Source organism: Sander lucioperca, chromosome 13 (genome assembly GCF_008315115.2).
Source record: "Sander lucioperca isolate FBNREF2018 chromosome 13, SLUC_FBN_1.2, whole genome shotgun sequence".
NCBI classification, from domain to species: domain Eukaryota; kingdom Metazoa; phylum Chordata; class Actinopteri; order Perciformes; family Percidae; genus Sander; species Sander lucioperca.
In genome coordinates, this window is record NC_050185.1 from 5956535 (window position 1) to 5979107 (window position 22573).

The window sequence follows — 22573 nt, forward strand, 5'->3', positions numbered from 1 at the left end:
TCACACAATCAGTCTGTTAATCACCTTCACAGTCTGCTAACTGGATGCACTTATAAAGAGATGCAAATACATTTCAGTTATTCCATGTTGTGTATGAAACCCTTCAACCCGTTTACGACATAGAATTATGTTCTTCTTAACACCATCAAAAATCTCTTGGCTGACACAAGTGGCTCCATTGCTGCACACATCTGTAAGGCATTTCCTTGTTCAGTGCCTCAGTTTCTTCCTCTCTTTTCGTGCTTGTGCTTTCCCCAACACAAACACACCAGAGGAGATCAAAGAGTTGAACATCGTGGAAAAAACCAAGTGTGGCAGGTAGGGTAATGATTTCTGTTTGTCTCTGTGTTAAGCACTGGATGCTGGAGAAAATTAATATACCTGCCAAAATCAGCCTCTGCTTAAGGGAGAGCAAGAGTGTGAGTATATCCAATTCCAACATTCCCAATGTTTTTACAAACACATCATGCTTCTGTCACCAGGGAGCCTCCCCCCCACCCCCTCTCCTCTACCTTCCCCACCAGCCAGGCCAACTGTTGCTCCATCTCCGGGGCAGATTAGGGGAAGTGCTGGCTTCTGAAGAATGCAGTCCTGCTGCTGCCGCCGCCACTCTTAGCTGAGGATTTATTAGGACTGGCACGGCGGCCCAAGCTTTTGGCCTCCAGCTAGCAGGGGAAAGAGGAGGAGAGGGTGGTGGAAGAGGAGGACCTCTGCTGAGATATTACATACCATCAATGCAAACCATCATGGGGCCTCTTAATGGGCCCTGCAACAGCTTTTTAAACTTGTGTTTGAGTTGGCATTGAGATGCCTTCTTCACGCAGGTTTCTTCACTCTGACAGCTATAGGTGGTTGTTAAATGCTTAGAGTTATGGAAGCGGGGATCATTTAATAGAAAATAAAAAGGTCAGTAAGACATGACCTCCAATTTAAGATAATGCACACCATCAGCCACCAATACAGAACAAAAATCTATTTCAGCTAAAAAGTATCATGTATAGGCTTCTAAAGTTTAATAAACTCTATTTCACAAAGTAAAGGTAGATTGTTTGTAGGTGGATCCTCCATTGTGTCTCTGGTCACGACAACATTAAACAAATGTTCCAAACCATGAACATTAAGCCAGCCGGTGCTATGTGAACATTTAAATGGACACCGTGTTATGCCCAGTCTGAGCCACAATAACAAAACAATTACACCACAACAGCAACAAGATGTGAGCAGCGATGTGTATCCATGGTGAGCGGCTAGCAGTCTCCACAACTAATGCAGTGGCCTAGATCCGGGCTGCACACATCGATCAGATTGACAATTGAGAGGCTGTGTCGTGGCCGATAAAGCTGTTTTTTTTCTACGGCGGCTGGGGAGCTTATCTATTAAGATGAAAGGGAAAAGGACAACAACTGTGCAGCCAGTGGCATTGCAAAAAACTGCTGTGAGTGGCTACCAGGGCTGAAGAGGAGGACAGGGGAGGTAGGGCATGTTCTGAATAAGCAGAGGCACACAGAGGTCACCATGGATGAGTCTTTTCACCTTGATGGCCACCGGTGTGCTGCGAGGATGTGCAAAGAGCACAGCACTACATTAACCTGCTCTCCACATCTATCTGGAGCCAATATGGAGTTGTGCGCTTCATCTGTATAAACCAGTAAATTCAGATGATTTATGATGGCTGATTAAGGATAGCCAATTATAAGAAGAAACAACTGTGTTTGCATCCCACATGTACACTACTTAATTATTCTGGCTATTGTTGTGTATCAATTATCAGTCTTAAAAATATATGAATAATTTCATCATCATTTGGTAGCAGTAGTAGCTGTGTTGTTACTGTGTGCTACGAAAATATATTAATTCATCAGAATAATTCATCTGTGCTGAGTTTAAGCTTCCTTTCATCACTTATCATACAGCACCACCTGCTGGACATGAAGGAAAATAGTGACCAACAAGGAACTGGTGTGAAGTACTAGAGAAAACAATATGTCCTTCAGTGTCTTTGATGCTCTGCAGTCTTTATGATATATACATTATAAGCCTGAGGTTAATATTTGATGACACTGCACACGGTGACCCTGGCTTTTATGTCTGTATGGAATACTATAAAAATCCATTAATGTGTGAGTAATACTGTAGGTCTACCAGATAGTGCTGAATATGTACAATTGTAATTCTCAGGTTTATCTTGACGGAACGGATTCTACTGTTCAAGCAGTATACAATCCGACTCAGTCCACTTTAATTACTTATAGTTTATATAGCAAGGCAAACATGTTTTGACATAAATACAGTATACAGTGAGGAAAATAAGTATTTGAACACCCTGCTATTTTGCAAGTTCTCCCACTTAGAAATCATGGAGGGGTCTTAAATTGTCATCGTAGGTGCATGTCCACTGTGAGAGACATAATCTAAAAAAAAAATCCAGAAATCACAATGTATGATTTTTTAACTATTTATTTGTATGATACAGCTTGGTGAAAAAAGGTCCACTGTTGGAGCAATCATTAGAAAATGGAAGAAGCTAAACTTGACTGTCAATCTCCCTCGGACTGGGGCTCCATGCAAGATCTCACCTCGTGGGGTCTCAATGATCCTAAGAAAGGTGAGAAATCAGCCCAGAACTACACGGGAGGAGCTGGTCAATGACCTGAAAAGAGCTGGGACCACCGTTTCCAAGGTTACTGTTGGTAATACACTAAGACGTCATGGTTTGAAATCATGCATGGCACGGAAGGTTCCCCTGCTTAAACCAGCACATGTCAAGGCCCGTCTTAAGTTTGCCAATGACCATTTGGATGATCCAGAGGAGTCATGGGAGAAAGTCATGTGGTCAGATGAGACCAAAATAGAACTTTTTGGTCATAATTCCACTAACCGTGTTTGGAGGAAGAAGAATGATGAGTACCATCCCAAGAACACCATCCCTACTGTGAAGCATGGGGGTGGTAGCATCATGCTTTGGGGGTGTTTTTTTGCACATGGGACAGGGCGACTGCACTGTATTAAGGAGAGGATGACCAGGGCCATGTATTGCGAGATTTTGGGGAACAACCTCCTTCCCTCAGTTAGAGCATTGAAGATAGGTCGAGGCTGGGTCTTCCAACATGACAATGACCCGAAGCACACAGCCAGGATAACCAAGGAGTGGCTCTGTAAGAAGCATATCAAGGTTCTGGCGTGGCCTAGCCAGTCTCCAGACCTAAACCCAATAGAGAATCTTTGGAGGGAGCTCAAACTCCGTGTTTCTCAGCGACAGCCCAGAAACCTGACTGACCTAGAGAAGATCTGTGTGGAGGAGTGGGCCAAAATCCCTCCTGCAGTGTGTGCAAACCTGGTGAAAAACTACAGGAAACGTTTGACCTCTGTAATTGCAAACAAAGGCTACTGTACCAAATATTAACATTGATTTTCTCAGGTGTTCAAATACTTATTTGCAGCTGTATCATACAAATAAATAGTTAAAAAAAAATCATACATTGTGATTTCTGGATTTTTTTTTAGATTATGTCTCTCACAGTGGACATGCACCTACGATGACAATTTCAGACCCCTCCATGATTTCTAAGTGGGAGAACTTGCAAAATAGCAGGGTGTTCAAATACTTATTTTCCTCACTGTATGTTTGAAATGGGGTGAGATGTTACTATGTAGTAAACTTTAAAGGATAGCTTCACATTTTTTTCAAAGTTAGTCTTAAAATAACACTCACATGCCTGCATGCACACTGAAAAAAAGCTTTTGTTTGCTGTAATTGGTTCTCCTGCTCATACTGGTCAAAAAGTAGTGGGGGACAAAATCCACAGCCCTTTCAAAATTCAGCTGAAGGCAATATCAGGCTTAAGCAGTCAGACTAATTAAGTGCGTATCTACCAAAGTCACACCAGGAAACTGTGTCAGTGGAAGTAAAAGAGGATTTCACACAGAATACAGCAACCAAAAATCCATGTAATAAACAAGATAGAATAAGGATTTCTGCACAAGATGAAAAATGATAAAACAAGTTAATCTGCACTAGAAACAGTGTTTCCTCTATGTTGATTTGGAAGTGGCGGCACGCCACGGCAAAACGGCTGCCGCCACGGTATCAGAAATAGGGCAGACGCACAATGTAGTCGCGGTTTCCTTTTAAATGAGGGGGTTCCGGTTGTTGTTCAGACAGACCTGCCCCCACTGCTAAAAAAAATCCTAACGGGAAACACTGCTAGAAATGAGTATATAATAATCAATCGAATAACCTCACCCACTGGCTGCTTTATGGTAGTGCACCCTTTTGATTTTACATGTATTAAATGTTTGTTGAAAGAAGCATTATGACAACATAATCATCAAATGTCACACGTTTGTTAAAAGAAGCATTATGAAAACATAATTGCCAAAATTTGTATGTAAATATACTCTAAGAGGAATTTTGTCTAAATGTAAATGGACTGTATTTATATTGTGCTTTTCTAGTCTACTACTAACGACTACTCAAGCGCTTTTGCATCGTACAGGAACCATTCACCATTCACACTGTACACTGTGACTGAGGTTGCCATACAAGGGGCCACCTGCTCATCAGATAAACATTCACACACCAATGACGCAGCATCGGGAGCAATTCAGGGTTCAGTGTCTTGCCCTGTTTCAAAATCCAAGATCAATTTCATATACTTATACTAAAGAATCACCATCCTAAAGATGTATGCCTCCCTGAAAGCTGGGTGAACTATATGATGCATAGTGCATAAAAGTGGCACTGTGGCAGAAGAGAACAAATACTACTTAGTAGCATTATCTTCAGGGGTTCTCAAATATATGGTGACCCAGTGCCAATTTAGGGATCCAGCATATTTTAGATATAGAGAGTTTGATCTCAACGTTGTCATTGTGCTTCATGGTGATCACCTGATCACACAGAATTCATAATTGATATGAGTTACGTCCCTCAAAAGGTTTTCTTTATTTGAGTAAAATGAGTGCAACTGTTTGTAGCTTTGTCCAGACTTTGGTAAAGTTAGAAATGTTTGGTAGACTCACCGCTGGAAGATAGTGGTGCAGTCCAGGGCTGATTAGAGCCCTATAAAGACAGTGGCCTTTTGCTGCTTAGGGAGAGGAAAGCCGTGCAGATAGGAAAGAAAGATTGACTGTTTAGGTGTACAAAGAGAAAGTAAGAGCCGTGCTGATACAAACACGTTCTTTAGGGACTTTCTGGTACAGCCTATAGATGAGAAGTTGTGCTGCCACAAACACATGCTTGTCCCATTTCGTACAAGTAGGCCTAGATATTGTTGTTTTGGTTCCAGTTTCTTTTGATATTTTCAAGTGTTGCATTCTTTTTATTTATACTTGTTTGGCACCCTGCAAATAAACCTGCGCTGTTTGGAATTTTAAGAAATCTGCCTGCCCATCTTTGACGCTCTGGCTATGCTACACGACAGGGACCCCAGGCAAACAGTGTCTTACTTTACTTTTCACCCTTTCTCTAAGAAGTACTAAAAATGAAACTAAAGAAACACACAGTAAGTCAGTAGTATACAGTTGGGTTAAATATAAAGTGCTTTTGTGGCCAGGTTGGTCAGTGGGTAGAGCAGGAGCACATATACTGAGAGTTTAATGTCTCGACGCAGAGGTCCAGGGTGTGAATCCGACCTGTGACGGTTTCCTGCATGTCTTCCCCCTCTCTCTCCCCTTTTTCACCTAGCTGTCCTGTCAAAAATTAAAGGCGGAAAATCCCAAAAAATAATCTTAAAAAAATATATATATATATAAAATGCTTTGGGGTCATTTTGTATGTTATTTCCAGGTACAATGGTTTTGGAGAAGCAGCAGCAATAGAGGAGGCCAAAAACAGGTAGGAAAACTGCAAATGATTAAGACGAACAAGGAACTAGGTAGGTATAAGTAGTAATTCTATTGCTTACCCAACACTGGTATGACACATTTAGTTTTATAGAACAGGACACAGCTCACACACCAGCCAGACAACTCCTCTGGGGACACACAGACATAAATCAAGGCAGTAGAGGAGATACTGTGCCTCCCACACATTCATTGTCGGCACCGGACAGGCGGACATGACATTGACAGTCCAGTAACGGGTAATATGTGTCTCCAAAACAAATGTTTATGGATACTATAAAAAGTGTTATTTTTGTCAAGTGTGTCTTGTCCCTGTTTATTATGTCATCAGTAATATTTTAATGTCAAATAAAAGGCCAGCCAATCCTCCTCTTCCCATCCCCCAAATACCATAAACACAAGTCTGCTTACTTTCATGTAAGGTATGTATGTACACACTGCAACATCAAACACAAACAAGATTCAGCAAGACATATTATTGAGTCATTGGTGCATAAAAGCAACAGGTGTTGAACAAGCTACAGCCATAAAACGAGCTAACTGCAATAACTAAACCTGCTTGTGTTATTAGTTCATGTTATGATAGAATAGATAACGCCAACAGCTTCACAGTAAAATCATCTTGAGAAACTTAACAGATCTTTTTCCTATTGTGGAAATTGCTCTCGAAAACAATTCAATATGCACTCAGATTCTGAATTATTTCATAGTATAAATGTCCTAAATAATAACCCAAGAAGAGGCAGTTGAAAATCATGAATTACTCTGGTCACACACACACACACACACACACACACACACACACACACACACACACACACACACCAGAGGAAGCAGCAGCTGGCACTGTGTACAGGGAAAGGAAGGGAGAAAGATGACGGGGGGGATATACAGAATCTGTCAGAAGCAATGTCAGGTCACTGCTCTCCTCATCTGCCCTATGGCATGCTCCATTCATCTTGGCAGATAGCAATTTATATGTCAAGTTAACCTCTCTCCACAGACTTGGCTCCGATGCCTCGACTGGGGAAGTACAACTCCATTGACAATTCTATAGTGCAATAACACAATTACAGGGCGCGGGACAGAGCTGGGGAACAGCTCTCACAGCCGTAGTACATTAACCTCCTTTTACCACAATGGCTGACTTTATACTCATACAGTGTCTGGGCAATGCCATGGCAGGCTTTAGATAAAACAAAACCTCTTTAACAGAAAAGGTCAAAAGAGTACAGTTAAAAACCTTCAATACAGGCTCAGATCGCATTCTGTGAAAAAAGATCCTAGTTATATTTTATGATTTATAGGTGATTGCTTTGAAAAACAATTTCATTTAAAAGCTTTGGAAGCATACAGGTTTGGTTGTCTGGTGAGGAAAGAGAAATGCAATGCCAGCACCATAAACGTCACCCAGCACCAGATCAGCCTATAGCTAAATGTAATTGCAATATCCTGGTATCAACCAGTACAGGGCAATCTCTTTGCATATGTATAACACAATATGTAGAATTCAAATACTTTCTACTAAAATGTCAAGATTTGGAACTGAATCCATCAACAACACTACTAAACACCCATATACATTTTCAAATTAAAAAAGTGGTTGAGGAGTTACTCTTTCAAGTTAAATCCCACTGGATAAACTGGAGGGACGATAAGTGCACAGTATAATTTACCGAATACAGTCTGTCACACAGGAGATTATGGGAAGCAGTTTCCCCCTCCTCTGCTTTGATTCTCCCAATTTATTAAACTGCGGGAGATCATATCAGCTGCCTTAAGCTGCAGGTGAGCATAAGCAGGCAGACATGGCTGTTGGATAAAAAAAACAGATGGCTGGCCTAGCCAGGAGCCCAGAGGCAACAGGCAGTAGAGGAAGACTAATGACATGTTCATACTGTAAGTTTGTTAGCTCGCTCGCTGCCTGATTGCAGGAAGAGAATGAAATAGCCTCATCACTTCTCCCAACTCCAGTTCATCTCACAATCAAACCAACAAATCAAACTTGTCAACTTAGGGAGAACTCAAATGGGAAAATGGCTCAGATACGGCCAAAGGAATGTGTACTGTCAAACATTACACCCATATGAGATTGTTGAACATCATCCAAAACCATAGGCATTAAAAAGGTGCACTCCATCAATTTTAACATTAGTTTACTAACCACGAGGAGTACTTTAAGCCAGTGGTAGGTCTTCTGTCTTTCATGAAGTCTGACGAAGTAACACTGATGTCATCACGTTGGCGTGGAGACTGCAAATGTATAAGCCTGTGTTACATACCCGGGGTAAAATGTGGCACAATAAAGCAGTTATCGAGTCACATTATGGGAATTGTAGGATCTAGTTTTTGGTACTGATTAATTTCAGACACTAAAAGCCAGGATACTGTATCTCTGCCTCTGCTGCTTCAATTTAGATTTTAGTGTTTTTCATCTGGCTTTCCGCAAAATTTTATAACATGCCCACAAGGATTTGCTCCCAGTCAGCCATTAGAGCATTGGTGATGTTGGTCACTGATGGTGTAAGGCCTGGCTCATAGAAGGCGTCCCAGTTCATCCCAATGGTGATGGATCGGGTTGAGATCAGGGCTCTGTTCTTCCACACCAGACTCTTGGTTATTTCATGTTAGACAATTACTTATAAAAGTCCACTGGATGCTTCCCTTAATTGTAACAAAGTTTCCTAGCACAAACTACAAACCTAGGGATGTTATATGGCTTTGTTAGGCCTACTTGGTTTTACTAGGCCTAACAAAGCCATATAGTGTCTGTAGAGTCTTTTACCAACTCCTACATTAGGCCAATGAGGTGGGACCAGGGAAGAACTTGCTTGGACGCGTGTTCTGCGTGCCAATAATCAATGTCCACAATCTGTATGCATTTCGGTGCTGTGACCCATTTATTTTCTTTTGCACACTAATCTAATAATGACACGCAAACCTGACACGGCTGTCTGCTTTTCCCCCTAGCCACACACCTGTGTTTCCCTGGCTGTTAATTACCCATATGCCTTCCCAAAGGGAATGCTCCACCCAGTGCTCAAACATAAAACTGCAGATTCATTAGCATAACCAACGCGGTATATAAACAAAACAAAGTGGTGTAATGGCTCCAACAATGTCTGTGGAATGAGGATACATTTTATATAACATTTTGCCTGACAAATATCAAGTCAAAAAACTCAAATATGCACAGTGAAAAGCTCAGGACGCCAGGCCCATTACTCCCCTATATCTTTACATAGCAAATATTTGTTTGCTGCTATATTAATGTTCTGAATATCAAGCACAGCCCCTCAAATCACCACTGAGCATTATGGCCGTACCAGCAGCTAACAGACAACTACATCCTAGCACTTAACAAGAAAAATATGCAGGACTTACCGAAACCAGGGGAGCTCGGCTAGCTTTGCGCCGTAGATTCACTAGTTCGCCGCACTGTTGCCCGTCAACTAACTAAACTTTGAAACTAAACCAAACCATTGATATAAGACACCTACTAAGGGAGTTCCGGTGACACTTTACCGTTCTAAATTAATGCGCAGAAAAAGTGAATATCTTATTTCCAACATGTGTAGTCCTTAAGTGCCTCTTCCTCTGAACACCACATGATGGCGCTAACACACAAGCTGCAGGAAGAAAGTTCCACTGCCCCATTGAACTGACAATGCTTTACCAGCTTTCTGGCCCGTAGCTGTTTTAGCCAAAGGTTTCTATAGGCTGAGCGGATTATAAATATCTCCCATTGCTAAATCGTATCTCTAGCAGTGAACAATGTTTGCATTGCGAACCTTATGGGATGGGATTGATTGTTCCAGGTATTAGTCGAACCCTCAGGTGTAACCAGAGAAACTGAGTTATTATTTGAAAAAAACTTTTGATTTTGATTGTAAAACACATTAGAATATAAATTAATGGTCTTTAAAAATTGTCCTTTGGCAAGTGACCATGGTTATAAGTGGATAAATGCCTTCGAGGACCGTGTCCATTGTCAGGAATTATTAGGCTCCAATGTCCAGATGTGCCAAATCTTCTCTGCCAATGCCAAGCTAGCTTATTCTGCCATTGACTTGTTTGGTGTTTGGTGGACTGGAACCTGAACATGTGGAGGAACGTTATGTTCAGTGATGAGTCCAGATTCTGCCTACGGCAGTTGGATCATAGGGTCAAAGTGTGGAGAAGATGCGGAGAACGTTATGCGGATTGCTGCACCGATAGAGTAACACCTTTTGGTGGAGGCAGTGTAATGGTGTGGGGCAGCATCTCCCTCGCTGGAAAAACGAGGCTTGTCATCATTGGAAGCAATCTCAATGCAGAGAGATATAGAGATGAGATTCTGCAACCAGTGGCAATCCCATATCTCCACAGTCTGGGACCGAACTCTATCCTCCAAGATGACAACGCTCGCCCCCACAGGGCGGGGTTTATCAGAGACTACCTCCAGAATGTGGGAGTGGAGAGGATGGAATGGCCTGCCAGCAGTCCTGACCTCAACCCCACTGAACACTTGTGGGATCAGCTTGGGCGTGCTGTTCGTGCCAGAGTGACCAACACAACCACGTTGTTGCTGGTTGAAGAACAGGATGCCATCCCACAGCAGTGTGTGACCAGGCTGGTGGCCAGCATGAGGAGGAGGTGCCAGGCTGTTGTGGCTGTGTATGGTTCTTCCACACGCTACTGAGGCTCCTGTTTGTAAAATGAATAAATTGTTAAATTGCCAATATGTCTTGTTTCTTCAAACTTCAAACATCCAGTCCACCAAACACCAAACGAGTCAATGGCAAAATAAGATGTTTGGCATTGGCAGAGAAGATTTAGCAAATTTTTCATGGGCGCAACCCACATACTCAGCACTGCTGCTCATCCCACAAATGCATGTTTCTTACAAATAGGGCACCATTTGAAAGGGAACTAAACAGGCTTTCCAACGGTATAAGATTTATTGCCAAAAAACATTGTTACCACAGAGAAATAATCTACTGAACAGAAATGTCCTTACTTTTTGTGCTAAGTTTATTTCAAGAGCGAATTGCTCCACAATATGAATACAAATTGATCACTTATTTTGTTGGTAACCATTGTTGTATAATTGCAATATTACACTCAAAGAGGAGGCCTACACTTCAGTGATACGAGATGAAACCCTCTCATGTAATATGGCTTAAACAAACGTCAACATTAAACGCTGATGCAGTTTTAAATGTTTTATGCTTTCAGAAAGGAGGAGGTTAACCAATATTTTATATTAATCCAAATTTTTCTTCTTGCCAAATTTCATATCCATAAATGCAGCTTTCAAAATTATAGAAGAAAAAAAAGATCTAGCCTATAATAAAATATTGGTTAACCTCCTCTTATCTAAATTTTAGATAATATCAGATCCCCTTCTAATGGGATGCATGAAAACATTTTTATTGTAGCCTACTCTTATGTGGTCTCATATATATAATATGATATGATATGGTTATAATTGTAAAAGTGTATTCATTTTAGTATTATGTGGGTGGCTTCATTGTTGAGCTATATTTTTTCACTTGGCATAGGTTTTTATGTTATGCCTGTCCTTGTTTTACTGTTGTGAATTTGCAAATAAAACATTAATAAAAAAAACTTGTAAAGTCATCGCAGGTTTCATCAAATAAACAATATATGTTAACATCAGGGATATAACATTAACATCCACAAATCTGCCAACTATAGGCTATGTATGGCTATCCTTAATTTAAGAGTTTAAACAGCTTTCAATTAATTGCATCATGCTCACTAACTTAACCGTGACTTAATCTAGAAAATAATTTGCGATTTCATATTCTGACCCTCTGAATTGGACACGCCCAGGCATGAGACAGAAGGTCTCCAGGCTGCAGCCACTCTTGGCTCGCTTCGGGCAGGAGCCAAGATGGCGCTGACTGATGGGCCGATGGACCTATCACATGCAGTTTGTCAGCTGAATGTGGCGATATGTCAGTAGGGACTTGTATTCAGTGTATTTGGAAATAGACACAGAGAGGCCAGGAGGACCCCTGGAGGCTGAAATGAGTGTGATTTGGCCTACAGATGTGTGATAGCTGACAGAAAATTAATTAGAGATGACAGAACTACTTTTTGGATATAAGTGTATGGACTTTTATGGGAAACTAGTTTATTTTTGTTTCCCCCTGATTGCCAAGACTTGGGAGAACAATTTTCAAAAGCCAAAATGTTTAGTTTGTCATGTTCTCTGTGTTATTTCAATACATTTCTGTGAGATTTCATTTCCATTCCGTCTTTTCTTTTGTCTTTGTAGTGATATAAAAATTAGACATGTATGTGACATCCCTGCAGCATATATCCTGATAGCCCAGGTGTCTATAACTTGATTGTGCATAACAGGGTTGAGGTTACACAAGCATTATTACACAAGGAGACCAGGCGTACCAAAGATGGGGAAAAATGGCTTAGACCTGGGAGGGTTAACCCTTTGTATAGTACAGCAGTGTAACATTGGATATCAATGTATATAATATTATGGTATATGAATAGTAAGTCTAGTTTAATATATAGATATATCAAATAAAGCAAAGAAATAAATCAGTCGAACAGAGAGTAAATAAAGAGGAAGTGGTGAGAGAGACTTCGGTCAAAAACGCAGAAAAACACTTCTAGCTGACTGATGTCAACATTTATTTAGTTTACAGTCAAATCAAATCAAAGGACTTTTATCTATAAAAGTGTGTAAAATATTTAAATGAACCAACAATTTGTTAAATAATTGAAGAAATGATTACAATTCATTGTTATTTCATTAACATTTTTTCAATAACTATATTGTGTGTTATATTTATTTATTAAGAAGCAAAATGCACTCTTGCAAAAGTCTTTTATATCATGTTGTCATTTTCCCCATGACTGTTATTTTTCTAAAACCGAAAGATATTAAGTTTATGACAATAAATGACAAAGAAAAGCATCAAATCTTCATATTTGAGAAGCTAGAACCAGCAAATATTTAGCATTTTAGCTTGGAAGATGTTACAGTCATAAAAAAAAGACACATGCACTCCTCAGAAGAGATACATCTCTAAAGCCATTCCCACTCCCTATTGTAGGTTCTGTCAACCTGAACAAACTGGATCTTTTCTGCACATGGTCTGGGAGTGTGAACAGGTGCATGAGTTCTGGAATGAAACAACATCAATAATATCTGATGTGATAGGATGTCAAATTCCTTCTGACCCGATGATGATGACTTTAAATTACACCTGCTTGGGAGACAGAAGAAAATTTGGCTAGCCGGCTCGACCGCAACCAAGAAAATGATAGCTCAACGCTGCCCCCCCCCCCACCCCTACTCGCTTTGTATAAAACAGTGGTTGGCGTATTTTCTAGACATAGTTATGCTTGAGCTCTCTACAGCAAGGATTAACAAAGCCAAATAATCAACTATAGACTTATGGAAAAACGCAGCAGCACAAGTATCAGTCCTAATGACCTCAGCATCACAAGAAGCAGAGGAGAGGCAAGGTGTGATTTCTGTTTGTTCTGTGTTGTTTTGTATTCCTCAAGACCGCAGAGGGTGGGGGGTGGGAGAGGGTTTCTGTTCTGTATGTAAAAAAAAAAAAAAAAATAAAAATAAAAATTTATCATAAAAAAATAAAAGACACGATTATTTTTTTTATTTTTTCCCTAGTAAGGTGACAGCCAGCACAACAATCATACATACAATTATTTTACAATATTACCCTCAAATGAAGATTTTTGTCTCTTTAAAAAAAATTGATTTTAAAGATTCTACACATTTATGGCATATTGCATATTTTCCTCATGTCTGGAATTGTGTCAGATGCAGCATAGTGTCGCAATATTTTCATCTGTATCGGTATCATCTTTTAGTCTAATTTGTTTAATATGTAAATAATTATTTATTTCTAAATTATCTGTTATTTAGTCATTGGTTTTAAAAAAAATAGTTCATAAACCTTTGTTTGACTAGTTTATTACTGAACCCAGCCATCACGCGCTGCGCTGTCACATCCTGTGCCACCCACCACCACAAGTAAATTCTCAACCTGTAGGAAACACTGCATTGGATAAAGAACATGACCCTAAACCTGAAGTTATAAGGCTCCTTGCTCAATTTTCCTCCTCTGACTGAGTACAGATGGAGGTGCAGGTGGCTCCATGGAAAGACAAGATGCCAGTACCCAGAGGAAAGAGTTCTACTGTCTGGTGAGCAAGTGATGACTCCTGGAGTGTAAAGACAGCCAGCAGATAATGAAGAACACAGAGTGGAAGCGAACCTGCGTCGCCTGGTTCATTAACAGACTTAGTCCTCAGCATCCCAGCCTACCTGAAGATGTGAAGCCATTTGTAAAGGTCAAGCCACAATAGGAATATATGAGCACAACTAAGTTTACTGCACTAGTAATCCCCTGTGCCATGATGGAAGTGAAATGAAAAGAAGGGAGAATAAACATGGTGATCCATGTAGAGAGGGGATTCTCCCCAATACCATTAAAGAGACAAAAAAAAAGAAAGTATAAGAATACCTACAATAGGGAAGATACAGGCCTGCAGCAGCAAAAATAATAAAGTGTATGGTTATGATTAATAAAAGTAAAATATTTGAATATATAGCCAAGCTAATGATTATGATTAAAGCTGTATAATACAATCGACTAACAATAAAATGGATGTGATATTAACAATAACATTACTACTACTATAATTAGTAGCAGTAGTAATAATAACAGGTTTCTGATGATGTGTAGCAGTACTGTATACTACAGTCAACAGTGACACACTTATGTGCGTTTTAATTGTGTTAACTTTCCTAATTATTCTAATCTGTCGAGGGTAATTTGAAAACATTCGAGTAGGTGGAGGCATTGCCGCATTTTACATCCGACACGCCGTAAAACTCCAACAGAAGTTTGCGACGTCTGCTGTCGTAAACAACGTAAAGATGTCTGCTAACCACAGCTTAGCCTGACACATGACGGCTTAGTTTTGTTTTTGGTTTACTTTTGTTTTGTTTCGTCTGGCGACTTGGACATTGTATTAGATGGGGACCGATAGCTTACCATGAAACTCCGGGTGCAGAATGACAGGTGAGCTGACGCCGTTACCACCGCCAGTCTGGTATGATAGAGAACATCTGTTAGCTGCTAATGCTAGCCCAGTTCGCTGTGTAGGACACGGGTCAGCTGTTTGATCGTCTGTCTGTCACTATACTTTTGGATTGATTGCCTGAAAATGACTGACGTAACCGACGTATAGTCCAGCTTACCTTAATTAGCCTGCATTGTTGTGGGAGCAAGACAATTTACTATACATTCATATGCGTCTCTGACAACGTCAGATCCACACAGCCACCATAGCTAGCTAGTGGAGTGAACTCAGCTTATCAAGGTTTTTTTCTCTACGGAGCCCCTTAAGTCCCGGACGGGGCAGGGGCTCCGTGCTTACCTGAAACACGATCAAAAGGTTAATATATTGTCACTTAGACACTTGAACTTAGTCAAATAATAATTAAATAGTGACATCGTTGTTTTGTTTGCTTGCTGGGAATCCTCTATTCAAACATGAATGCAAAGTCCTGCAATAAAACATAGTGCTATTCAGTCTGTATCTTAGATGAACACATGTGCAACTTCCATTCGTTTTACAACTTGTTAATGTAGCTGTAAACGCAGTTGATGCTGGGCACATTGTGACTGAGGCTATAAAGGGCTGTCTTTTATGTCAAAGGAGTGATTCCAGAAGAGCACTGAAACTGAGGGAGTCTCCTACTGTAATGCAGCCTAATTCAAGTGAGCGGGGTGCTCATGCAGGAAATGGTTTATCCCTTACTCTGCAACCAGAGCTTACCAGGACACCAGCCCCTGCTGCTGCTGCTGCTAACCCTGAGAGCAACGAGGTGCGGGTAACCATGACCAGCAATCCTGGGGAGTGCAGTGGAGGCGCATCATCCAGGAGGTCCAGAGTCAATTCCCACAGCCACACTCATTCTCAGCCACATGCACATAATCAGGTGCCGCACCACTCGAATACGGAGCCTGAGCTTGACCCGCCTGACTCTGATCTGGACTCTGGAGAACCCAGCAGCTCTATGTCTGAGCTTCGCTGTCTCTTCCGCTGGCTCCAGAAGAGTCTTCCTTTCATTGTCCTACTGTGTGCTAAACTGGTCATCCAACATGCTCTGGGTGAGTACGAGCTAAGCAAACACCATTATTGCAACTGTGGACTCAACACAACTTATACTCTTTCTCTCCATTTACCAGGTCTTGCAGTTGGGGTTGGCCTCTTCACAACATTTCTATATGTGAATAAAAATCTTCAAAGTCAAGTGTTTCTTCAGGTAAGTCAAGAACAGAAAGCATTTGTTGATTCCTTATGCATTTCATAGATTCCTAAACCATGTTTTTGCCTGCGTGTTCCCTCAGGATCGTCAGTCAAAGCTGCAGTGTGTTTGGCTGCTACTGTTCCTTATCTCTTCCACCCTGCTGCTTTACTACACCTTTCTCACTGAGACACTTCACCATTGGTAAGTGTGAATGCATCATTTCACATTAATAACCCCAAAGAACAAGATTATGTGGCTATTTCCTTCAACCAATTACCTGTTCTTGGAGTATAATCTTAGTTAGTCTGTGGATTGTGAGTTTAAGCAGCCAGAACACCCTGTTGTGATTTCTTTATACTTTGGGTGACTTGACTACAGCTCTTTCATCCAGCAGAACCCCTGACTTTAACATCAAAACACATTCTTTACTGGTACAAACAGAAGAGTCAAATCAATATTGTACGTCCGTATTGTCCACCTACTGTAGTTTAGTAAACAGCTAAATCTGGAATGCAGTGGACAGTGTCAAAATGAACATGCCATTTAACCTGAATGTCAACCTCCTTCCAGCCTCATCTTCCTCAGCCCAAGCATTGAGCCGCTGGGTTTCTGGGAGGTTCTGTGGGTTGTCGGCATCACCAACTTCATAATAAAGTTTCTCTTTATGGGGATTAAGTGCCTTATTCTGCTGCTGCCATCGTCACTGGTGACCTACAGAACCCAGGTGAGTGTGGTGGATTTATCCTTTGGATTGTTGGTTAAGAAAAAACATATTGATGTCATGTCTTGGCAATGCTGGTTCAGTATTTCTTATTTTGCGTGCTTATGTCTCCAGGGACGTTGGGTGATGCTGACGGAGGAGCTGGGTCAGGTACACCAGGCCACGGCTCCTGTTCCACTGTGGTTCCGCTACCTGGTCACATACGAGGAGGTGGACGGCATCCCCGGACTCACACTGGGGGTCCTGCTGGCTCTGCTCTACCTCATACTAAAGGTGTGAACAGTCAAACTAACCAGCAGTAGATCTTTGTATTATCAAAGGGTTTAGGGGGGTGTATTGGCAGAAATGGAATATAATCTTCACAATTAGGTTTTTATAAGTGTAAAATCACCTGAAACTAAGAATGGTTGTGGTTTCCTCAGTTTAGAATGAACTGTTCATATCTACACAGGGAGCAGGTCCTCTTCCACAGAGCTTGCTTTTTTGGGTTATAGAAATAAAATGTAGTTAATTTTTGCGTATAAGCGCCCAAGTTCAGCTTTTTTTTTTTTTTTAAACAGACGACGGACGCTACAATTATATAAACTGAAAAGTGTCTGCTAAGGCAAAGGTGCCTATTTGGCAATATTTTGTTTGTCTGTTATTATTTTGTTGTTAAATTATTTATATTTAAACCCAATGCTTAGAGGGAACCTGATAACATTAATGAGGCAATCTGTGAACTTTGAAGGTGGCAACATTTGTCTAGAGTGGTCACAATCAGCTCCGGCAGCTGCTCCACACCGAGTCTAGAGATTAAAGTAAGCACTCTACAGATATTGAGCATCATCAGGGAATATCTTGTCTTGTAAAATGTCCGGTTTAATCAGTAACACCGGTCTTGTCACAAGTTATTAACTGGTGGGCAAATGTCCTCATCGTGGCATCCCTAGTTTGGTTGCAATTTGCAACCTCAGCGCTAGATGCCACTAAATCCTACACACGGGTCCTTTTCATGGTTAAAATAAGTGGGGTTTTCAAACTTTGTTGTCCTTTTTCTCTCTTTCAGCTTTTAGGATTGTACGGACAGTGGACGTCTTTCATGAAAACTGTGAGGATATTTGTAAAAGGCGAGGTCAGTGGTAAACAATTTCTTGATTAGATGGTAAATGGTCACATCCAGTAACCGGCTATGTTGAAGTGTTTCCTTTTGTTTGTTTTGTTTCTCAGCATACAGGCACAGCAGCCACTAGGAGTCAGTGCAGCGAGGCTGGAGACATCTGTCCCATCTGTCAGGGAGAGTACAGGGAGCCTCGGGTCCTACTCTGTCAGGTAAAACCACACAAGTGTGCACTACGGGTCCTTCAGGCATCTGTTACACATCCCTCCTCTTCAATTATGTTATCAAATTTGATTCAGTACACAGCAGTTGAGGAAATCATGCGCTTTAGATCACAACTTTATATTCATTGAGCAGGAGCAGTATTACTTAAGAGAGAAAACTAATGTGACAATGAAAAACTTAAATCAGAATTTTCAGTTTTTCTGGAAATTTCTCTTTATTCACTACCCTTCTCAATTATTTGCTATTGTAATAATAAGCCATGTTCTTCTTTATTTAAAATTAGATATCAGATAAACTGAAGTGCATCAGTTACGTAGATCTAGTCATGTTTGGTAAGTGCAGGACATGCTGACGTCCCATTGTTTTTCTGCTTTGCAGCACATATTCTGTGATGAATGCATCGCTCTGTGGTTTAACCGCGAGAAGAGCTGCCCTCTATGTCGCACCGTGATCACAGAGAAGGTTTACAAATGGAGGGATGGAGCCACATCGTCACACTTGCAGATTTATTGATTGTTAGGGTACAGGTGGTGGGCTTTTGGGTGGGGTGCATTGGTATTAGTTTGTTTTAATAGGTTATTTTCTGTGGCTGTCAAACCCCACTGACAAGTAATGTACACACTGTTTTATTAATGAGTTAAGGGCTGTGGTCAATAAGGACACACAACTTGAACCCACAGATGATGTGTTTCTGGCTTATTTACCAGTACATCCCTAGCTGTCACTCTCACAGACAACGGAAAGTTGATTATTTTCACGTCCCAAAGTGATTTTTGTATTTTAAGTTGTTTCCTTTTGTGTTGTTATTCACCTTTTTAATTATCTTCATATAAACTTTCCTCATGGAGCAGCAAATTATTCTACTTCCGTAGTTTCTTGTACAGAAAATGGGAACATCAGAGAAAAAAAAAATAATAAAATATATATATATATATATATATATATATATATATATATATATATATATATATATATATATATATATATAATATATATATATATATATATATATATATATATATATATATATATATATATATATTTTAAACAGAGGTTTCCTCTTATCAAATGTGTGAACAAACATGAACCCTCTTGTATCCAGTGTTTTCTAATTTTGTGGAAGCGACTTCTGATTTGTAACAACAAAGTGTAGAGGTGAGCAGCTGCATACCTCGGCTCAGGAGTGCTAACTATCTTTGAGCTTGAATGAGACTGCATAGGCTTTTAGGAAGCCTCTGCACTAAAATAAGTTTCTGTGATAAAAAGGTAAACAGTTTAGCTTTTCAGCTTTTGGTGACTTTTTTTCATGTCTGATAAAAAGCATGCAACAGAGCTTGTGAGATATTGATTTACACAAATTATTTTTCTATGGAGGTGACATAACCTCGTTTTTATAAAAACCAAAGACTGGGAGAAGCATCTATTTTAATATGTACAAAAATCATTTCACTGTGTTATTTTTATCCATTTAGATGCATAAACTATCTGAATAAAGATCTACAACTTTAATGTTTGACTCGTTTATGTAACAAAATGAGAATCTTACAGTAACCGTCTAAGACCATCGTTAAAGTCTAAATAGTATTTAGACTGATGTACAGAGGTTGAGTAGAGCCTGCTTAAAATTAAGTGATGAATCCTTAAAATGTCACAAGATAGCCTGACTAAACCGCTAAAATTAACAGATTTTGCCACTTTGCTTTGTACTATCCATTCTGTTACAGTGGCACTGCTCAGAGACTAGATCCATTTCTTTTTTTATTTTGACTCAATTATGTACATGATACATATTAACATACCCAATCTGAGGGGGGCAGATTTAGGGGTGATAAACAATGTTATTTAATGCCCACCAGTGATTAAAACACCCATTCTACTCAAAGATGGTGTTTCCAACTTGGAAGTAAGCTTGAAAAGATGGTTCTCAATCTTCTCAGTGTGGAGAATACTCAAGTACAGGAGCACAAAGAATCATTCTTTAGTCTCCCAACCTTTCTCAGACACACTGACAGCGAAGACATGAACATCCTTGGTTTTTTTGCATTGGTTTGCACACAATCAATACTGTACGACGTTTAGGTCATGGTCTTCAATTTTGGAATAATAATAAAAAAAATGCATCAAAGAAAGTTGTAAGACATGTTTTGCAGAAACAAAATTATACTGTATATGCTTATTATTATGACAAAATAAGTCTCTTACAAGAATGCCAAATCAAATGATCACACATTCTGCTGCTTTATCTAAATAATAAATACATAGTTTGCATAGTGTGAACAATGCAGGGGAAACACAATGGCACTTTAAATAAATATTGTAACAAAGAAAGTAAGTGGAGTGACTGGTCTTAAAACACAATTGTTGTACCGGAATGGCAGAAGAAGAAAACCAATGGGCTCAGCCTGGCACTGATCCATATTAGAACCGCCATCTAAGCTAGCTTCACTTGGTTACAAATGTGCAAAGTAACTTAAAGGAACACATTAAACTGCCTCTTTGAGCATCAATGTGGAAAACAAAGTCAGTTTGATCAAATATGACGTTATGAACATGTTTGACCCTTGAAACCTTGCCGTTCTTACAAAAACATCGTTGTTCGGGGTTTGTCTGTTTACCAGCAGAACTCATTTGGTTCATTGAAACAGTGCTTTTGGTCAATTCATTAAACACCAAGTATTAGGATAACAAGAAACATCAGGGAGCCATTCAAACTGAAGCTAATATTCAGTTAGCCTCGTGGGAATCTGCATCCGACAGCATGGTCAGTTTTAGGGCGAGGGGTTTGGAATGGCTTGACTCCAGAGGCTCTTATAGCAGCTCAAACAGGAATTGGGAGATGGTCCACTCATTTAAGTCTAGGTTTATCCCCCTATAGTCTATGTCCACGGCGTTAACTTTATCTTTTTATAGCTGCTTTTCCGTAAGCCGTGCTTCACCTACTCCTAACCACACGCTACGGTGGCAAAGGCAATGTTTTCCTCAAACATAAAAGGAATACTGTGTTCATCGTGGAATTGTTCAATAATTCTACCCGACAGTGCAACCTGCAAGTTCTTATCGCAAGATAACTGTCAAACAAAAACAAAGCCGGGCATGTTGAAGGAGAAATAAATGCCCTTTGTAACCAAATTCTCTCACTGTGATTACTAAAAACTAACGTCCAGATTTGAGCATAAAAGAGCACCAGTAAATCATATGATACTGAAACCGCCTCAGCCCACTTCGTCAGCAGGCATTAGCCAGCCAACAAGCAAGTCACGTCTCTCGCACAACTCCTCCGACTGACTACACATCTACTGTACTTCTACTGATGATTATTTACATCAGGCTGAGGAGGCCAGGCTGAGTCAGGAGGGATGGGAAGGCGCTGCTGGAAGAGCTGGTGATCTGCACCGACAGTGTCAGTCAATAAAAAATAAAATAAAATCTACAAGTCTCTTTGAAAGGAAACAACAAAAGGAAGAAGGCTGAGGAATTGGAAGAGTCCTAATGTTCGTAGGTGAGCCGAGTGTCATAGGTTCATTCGTAGATGAGCGGGCCGCTTGCAGTTCATAGGGTAGGTCTGCTTTTTGTAGGACCCTGCATTGATGCCCGAAGGGTGCCTGATGGGAAGTGGTGCAGAGGCCTCAGAGGCGCCGCTGCTGCTCGTGTCCATCTGCTCCGCTGTGGACACCTCCATGGGTTGCCCCGCAGTGCCCCTGGTCAGCGTGGGTCCCCTTGGCCAGCATTCCCCTCCAACAAACTTCAACGGACTGTGGTAGAGTAAGATGTGAGAGGCTATTGTCTGTGACGCACCAGCTCCTATTTGTATTAGGGCTGGCCAATATGGACCAAAATATATCTCTGGATTTTTAGGCTAAATGGTGATACATGATATATATCTCAGTATTTTCTACGAAGTGGGCTAAATGTTCAGGGGTAAGTCAAAGCCACATGTGAGATGTGAGGTGTTTAAAATAAAATGCAAAGAGAGGGTTTTCTTCCCTGTTTGAAAATGTATAGCTGCAACACATGTAAATAAAAACTGATCTAAAATAAATAGCCTATTAAATAGGCCTATCTCTGCAGGGCCTCGAAACTAACAGTTGCCAGGTTACCATTAGCAACCAATTCTTGGCCATTCTTGCACCCCAAAATGATTTTTTTATATTTGTTGCATTAGTAATATTTTAATGTTGCAGTCAGAACCGGAACCAGACAACTGCACAATGGAGGAATGATTTCAATAGATCATACCATTGTTCAAATAGTTAGCAGACGTTCAGACAAAAGTTAATCAATTTACTTTATCTGCATGACAAGCCAACGTTCACCTTTTACCTCAAATTCCCTATTTATCCTTCTAATGATGGCTTTATTG

General features: G+C 40.4%; 2 protein-coding genes and 2 long non-coding RNA genes across 7 annotated transcripts in view; 2 read left to right on the forward strand and 2 right to left on the reverse strand.

The window, feature by feature from the left end:
* On the forward strand, positions 1-21108 carry LOC118493000. The gene is made up of 4 exons (XR_004894932.1): positions 1-11; positions 3025-3030; positions 12146-12149; positions 21031-21108. It is a non-coding gene; the product is annotated as an uncharacterized LOC118493000 (long non-coding RNA).
* rnft1 (ring finger protein, transmembrane 1) lies at positions 14715-19069 on the forward strand. Of its 2 annotated transcripts, none has more exons than XM_031311047.2 (9): positions 14715-14933; positions 15574-16028; positions 16107-16183; positions 16269-16369; positions 16739-16892; positions 17004-17162; positions 17938-18003; positions 18099-18200; positions 18592-19069. In XM_031311047.2, the coding sequence occupies exons 1-9, from the start codon at positions 14908-14910 to the stop codon at positions 18724-18726; spliced, it is 1275 nt and encodes a 424-aa protein (XP_031166907.1). In that variant the 5' UTR covers positions 14715-14907; the 3' UTR covers positions 18727-19069. The 2 variants fall into 2 exon arrangements, with proteins under 2 accessions (XP_031166907.1, XP_031166908.1); XM_031311048.2 differs by having other exon boundaries at positions 14728-14933; positions 15687-16028.
* LOC116058283 lies at positions 14852-15261 on the reverse strand. The gene is made up of 2 exons (XR_004107002.1): positions 15113-15261; positions 14852-14961 (listed from the first exon to the last, which is right to left on the reverse strand). It is a non-coding gene; the product is annotated as an uncharacterized LOC116058283 (long non-coding RNA).
* The window catches only part of rps6kb1a (ribosomal protein S6 kinase b, polypeptide 1a), a 14221-nt gene continuing 11177 nt past the window's right edge, over positions 19530-22573 (reverse strand). For all 3 annotated transcript variants that reach the window (XM_031311044.2, XM_031311046.2, XM_031311045.2), the window contains exon 15: positions 19530-21965. In XM_031311044.2, the coding sequence (XP_031166904.1) occupies positions 21725-21965 (241 nt within the window). In that variant the 3' untranslated portion in view covers positions 19530-21724. The remainder of the gene's footprint in view (positions 21966-22573) is intronic.

Excerpts from the sequence above, each read along its gene's own strand:
- rnft1 (XM_031311047.2), top strand. The coding sequence starts at position 14,908 with ATGAAACTCCGGGTGCAGAATGACAG. Across the intron at positions 18,004-18,098 it reads GGATATTTGTAAAAGGCGAG|CATACAGGCACAGCAGCCAC; the intron begins GTCAGTGGTAAA and ends TTTGTTTCTCAG. Across the intron at positions 18,201-18,591 it reads CTCGGGTCCTACTCTGTCAG|CACATATTCTGTGATGAATG; the intron begins GTAAAACCACAC and ends TCTGCTTTGCAG.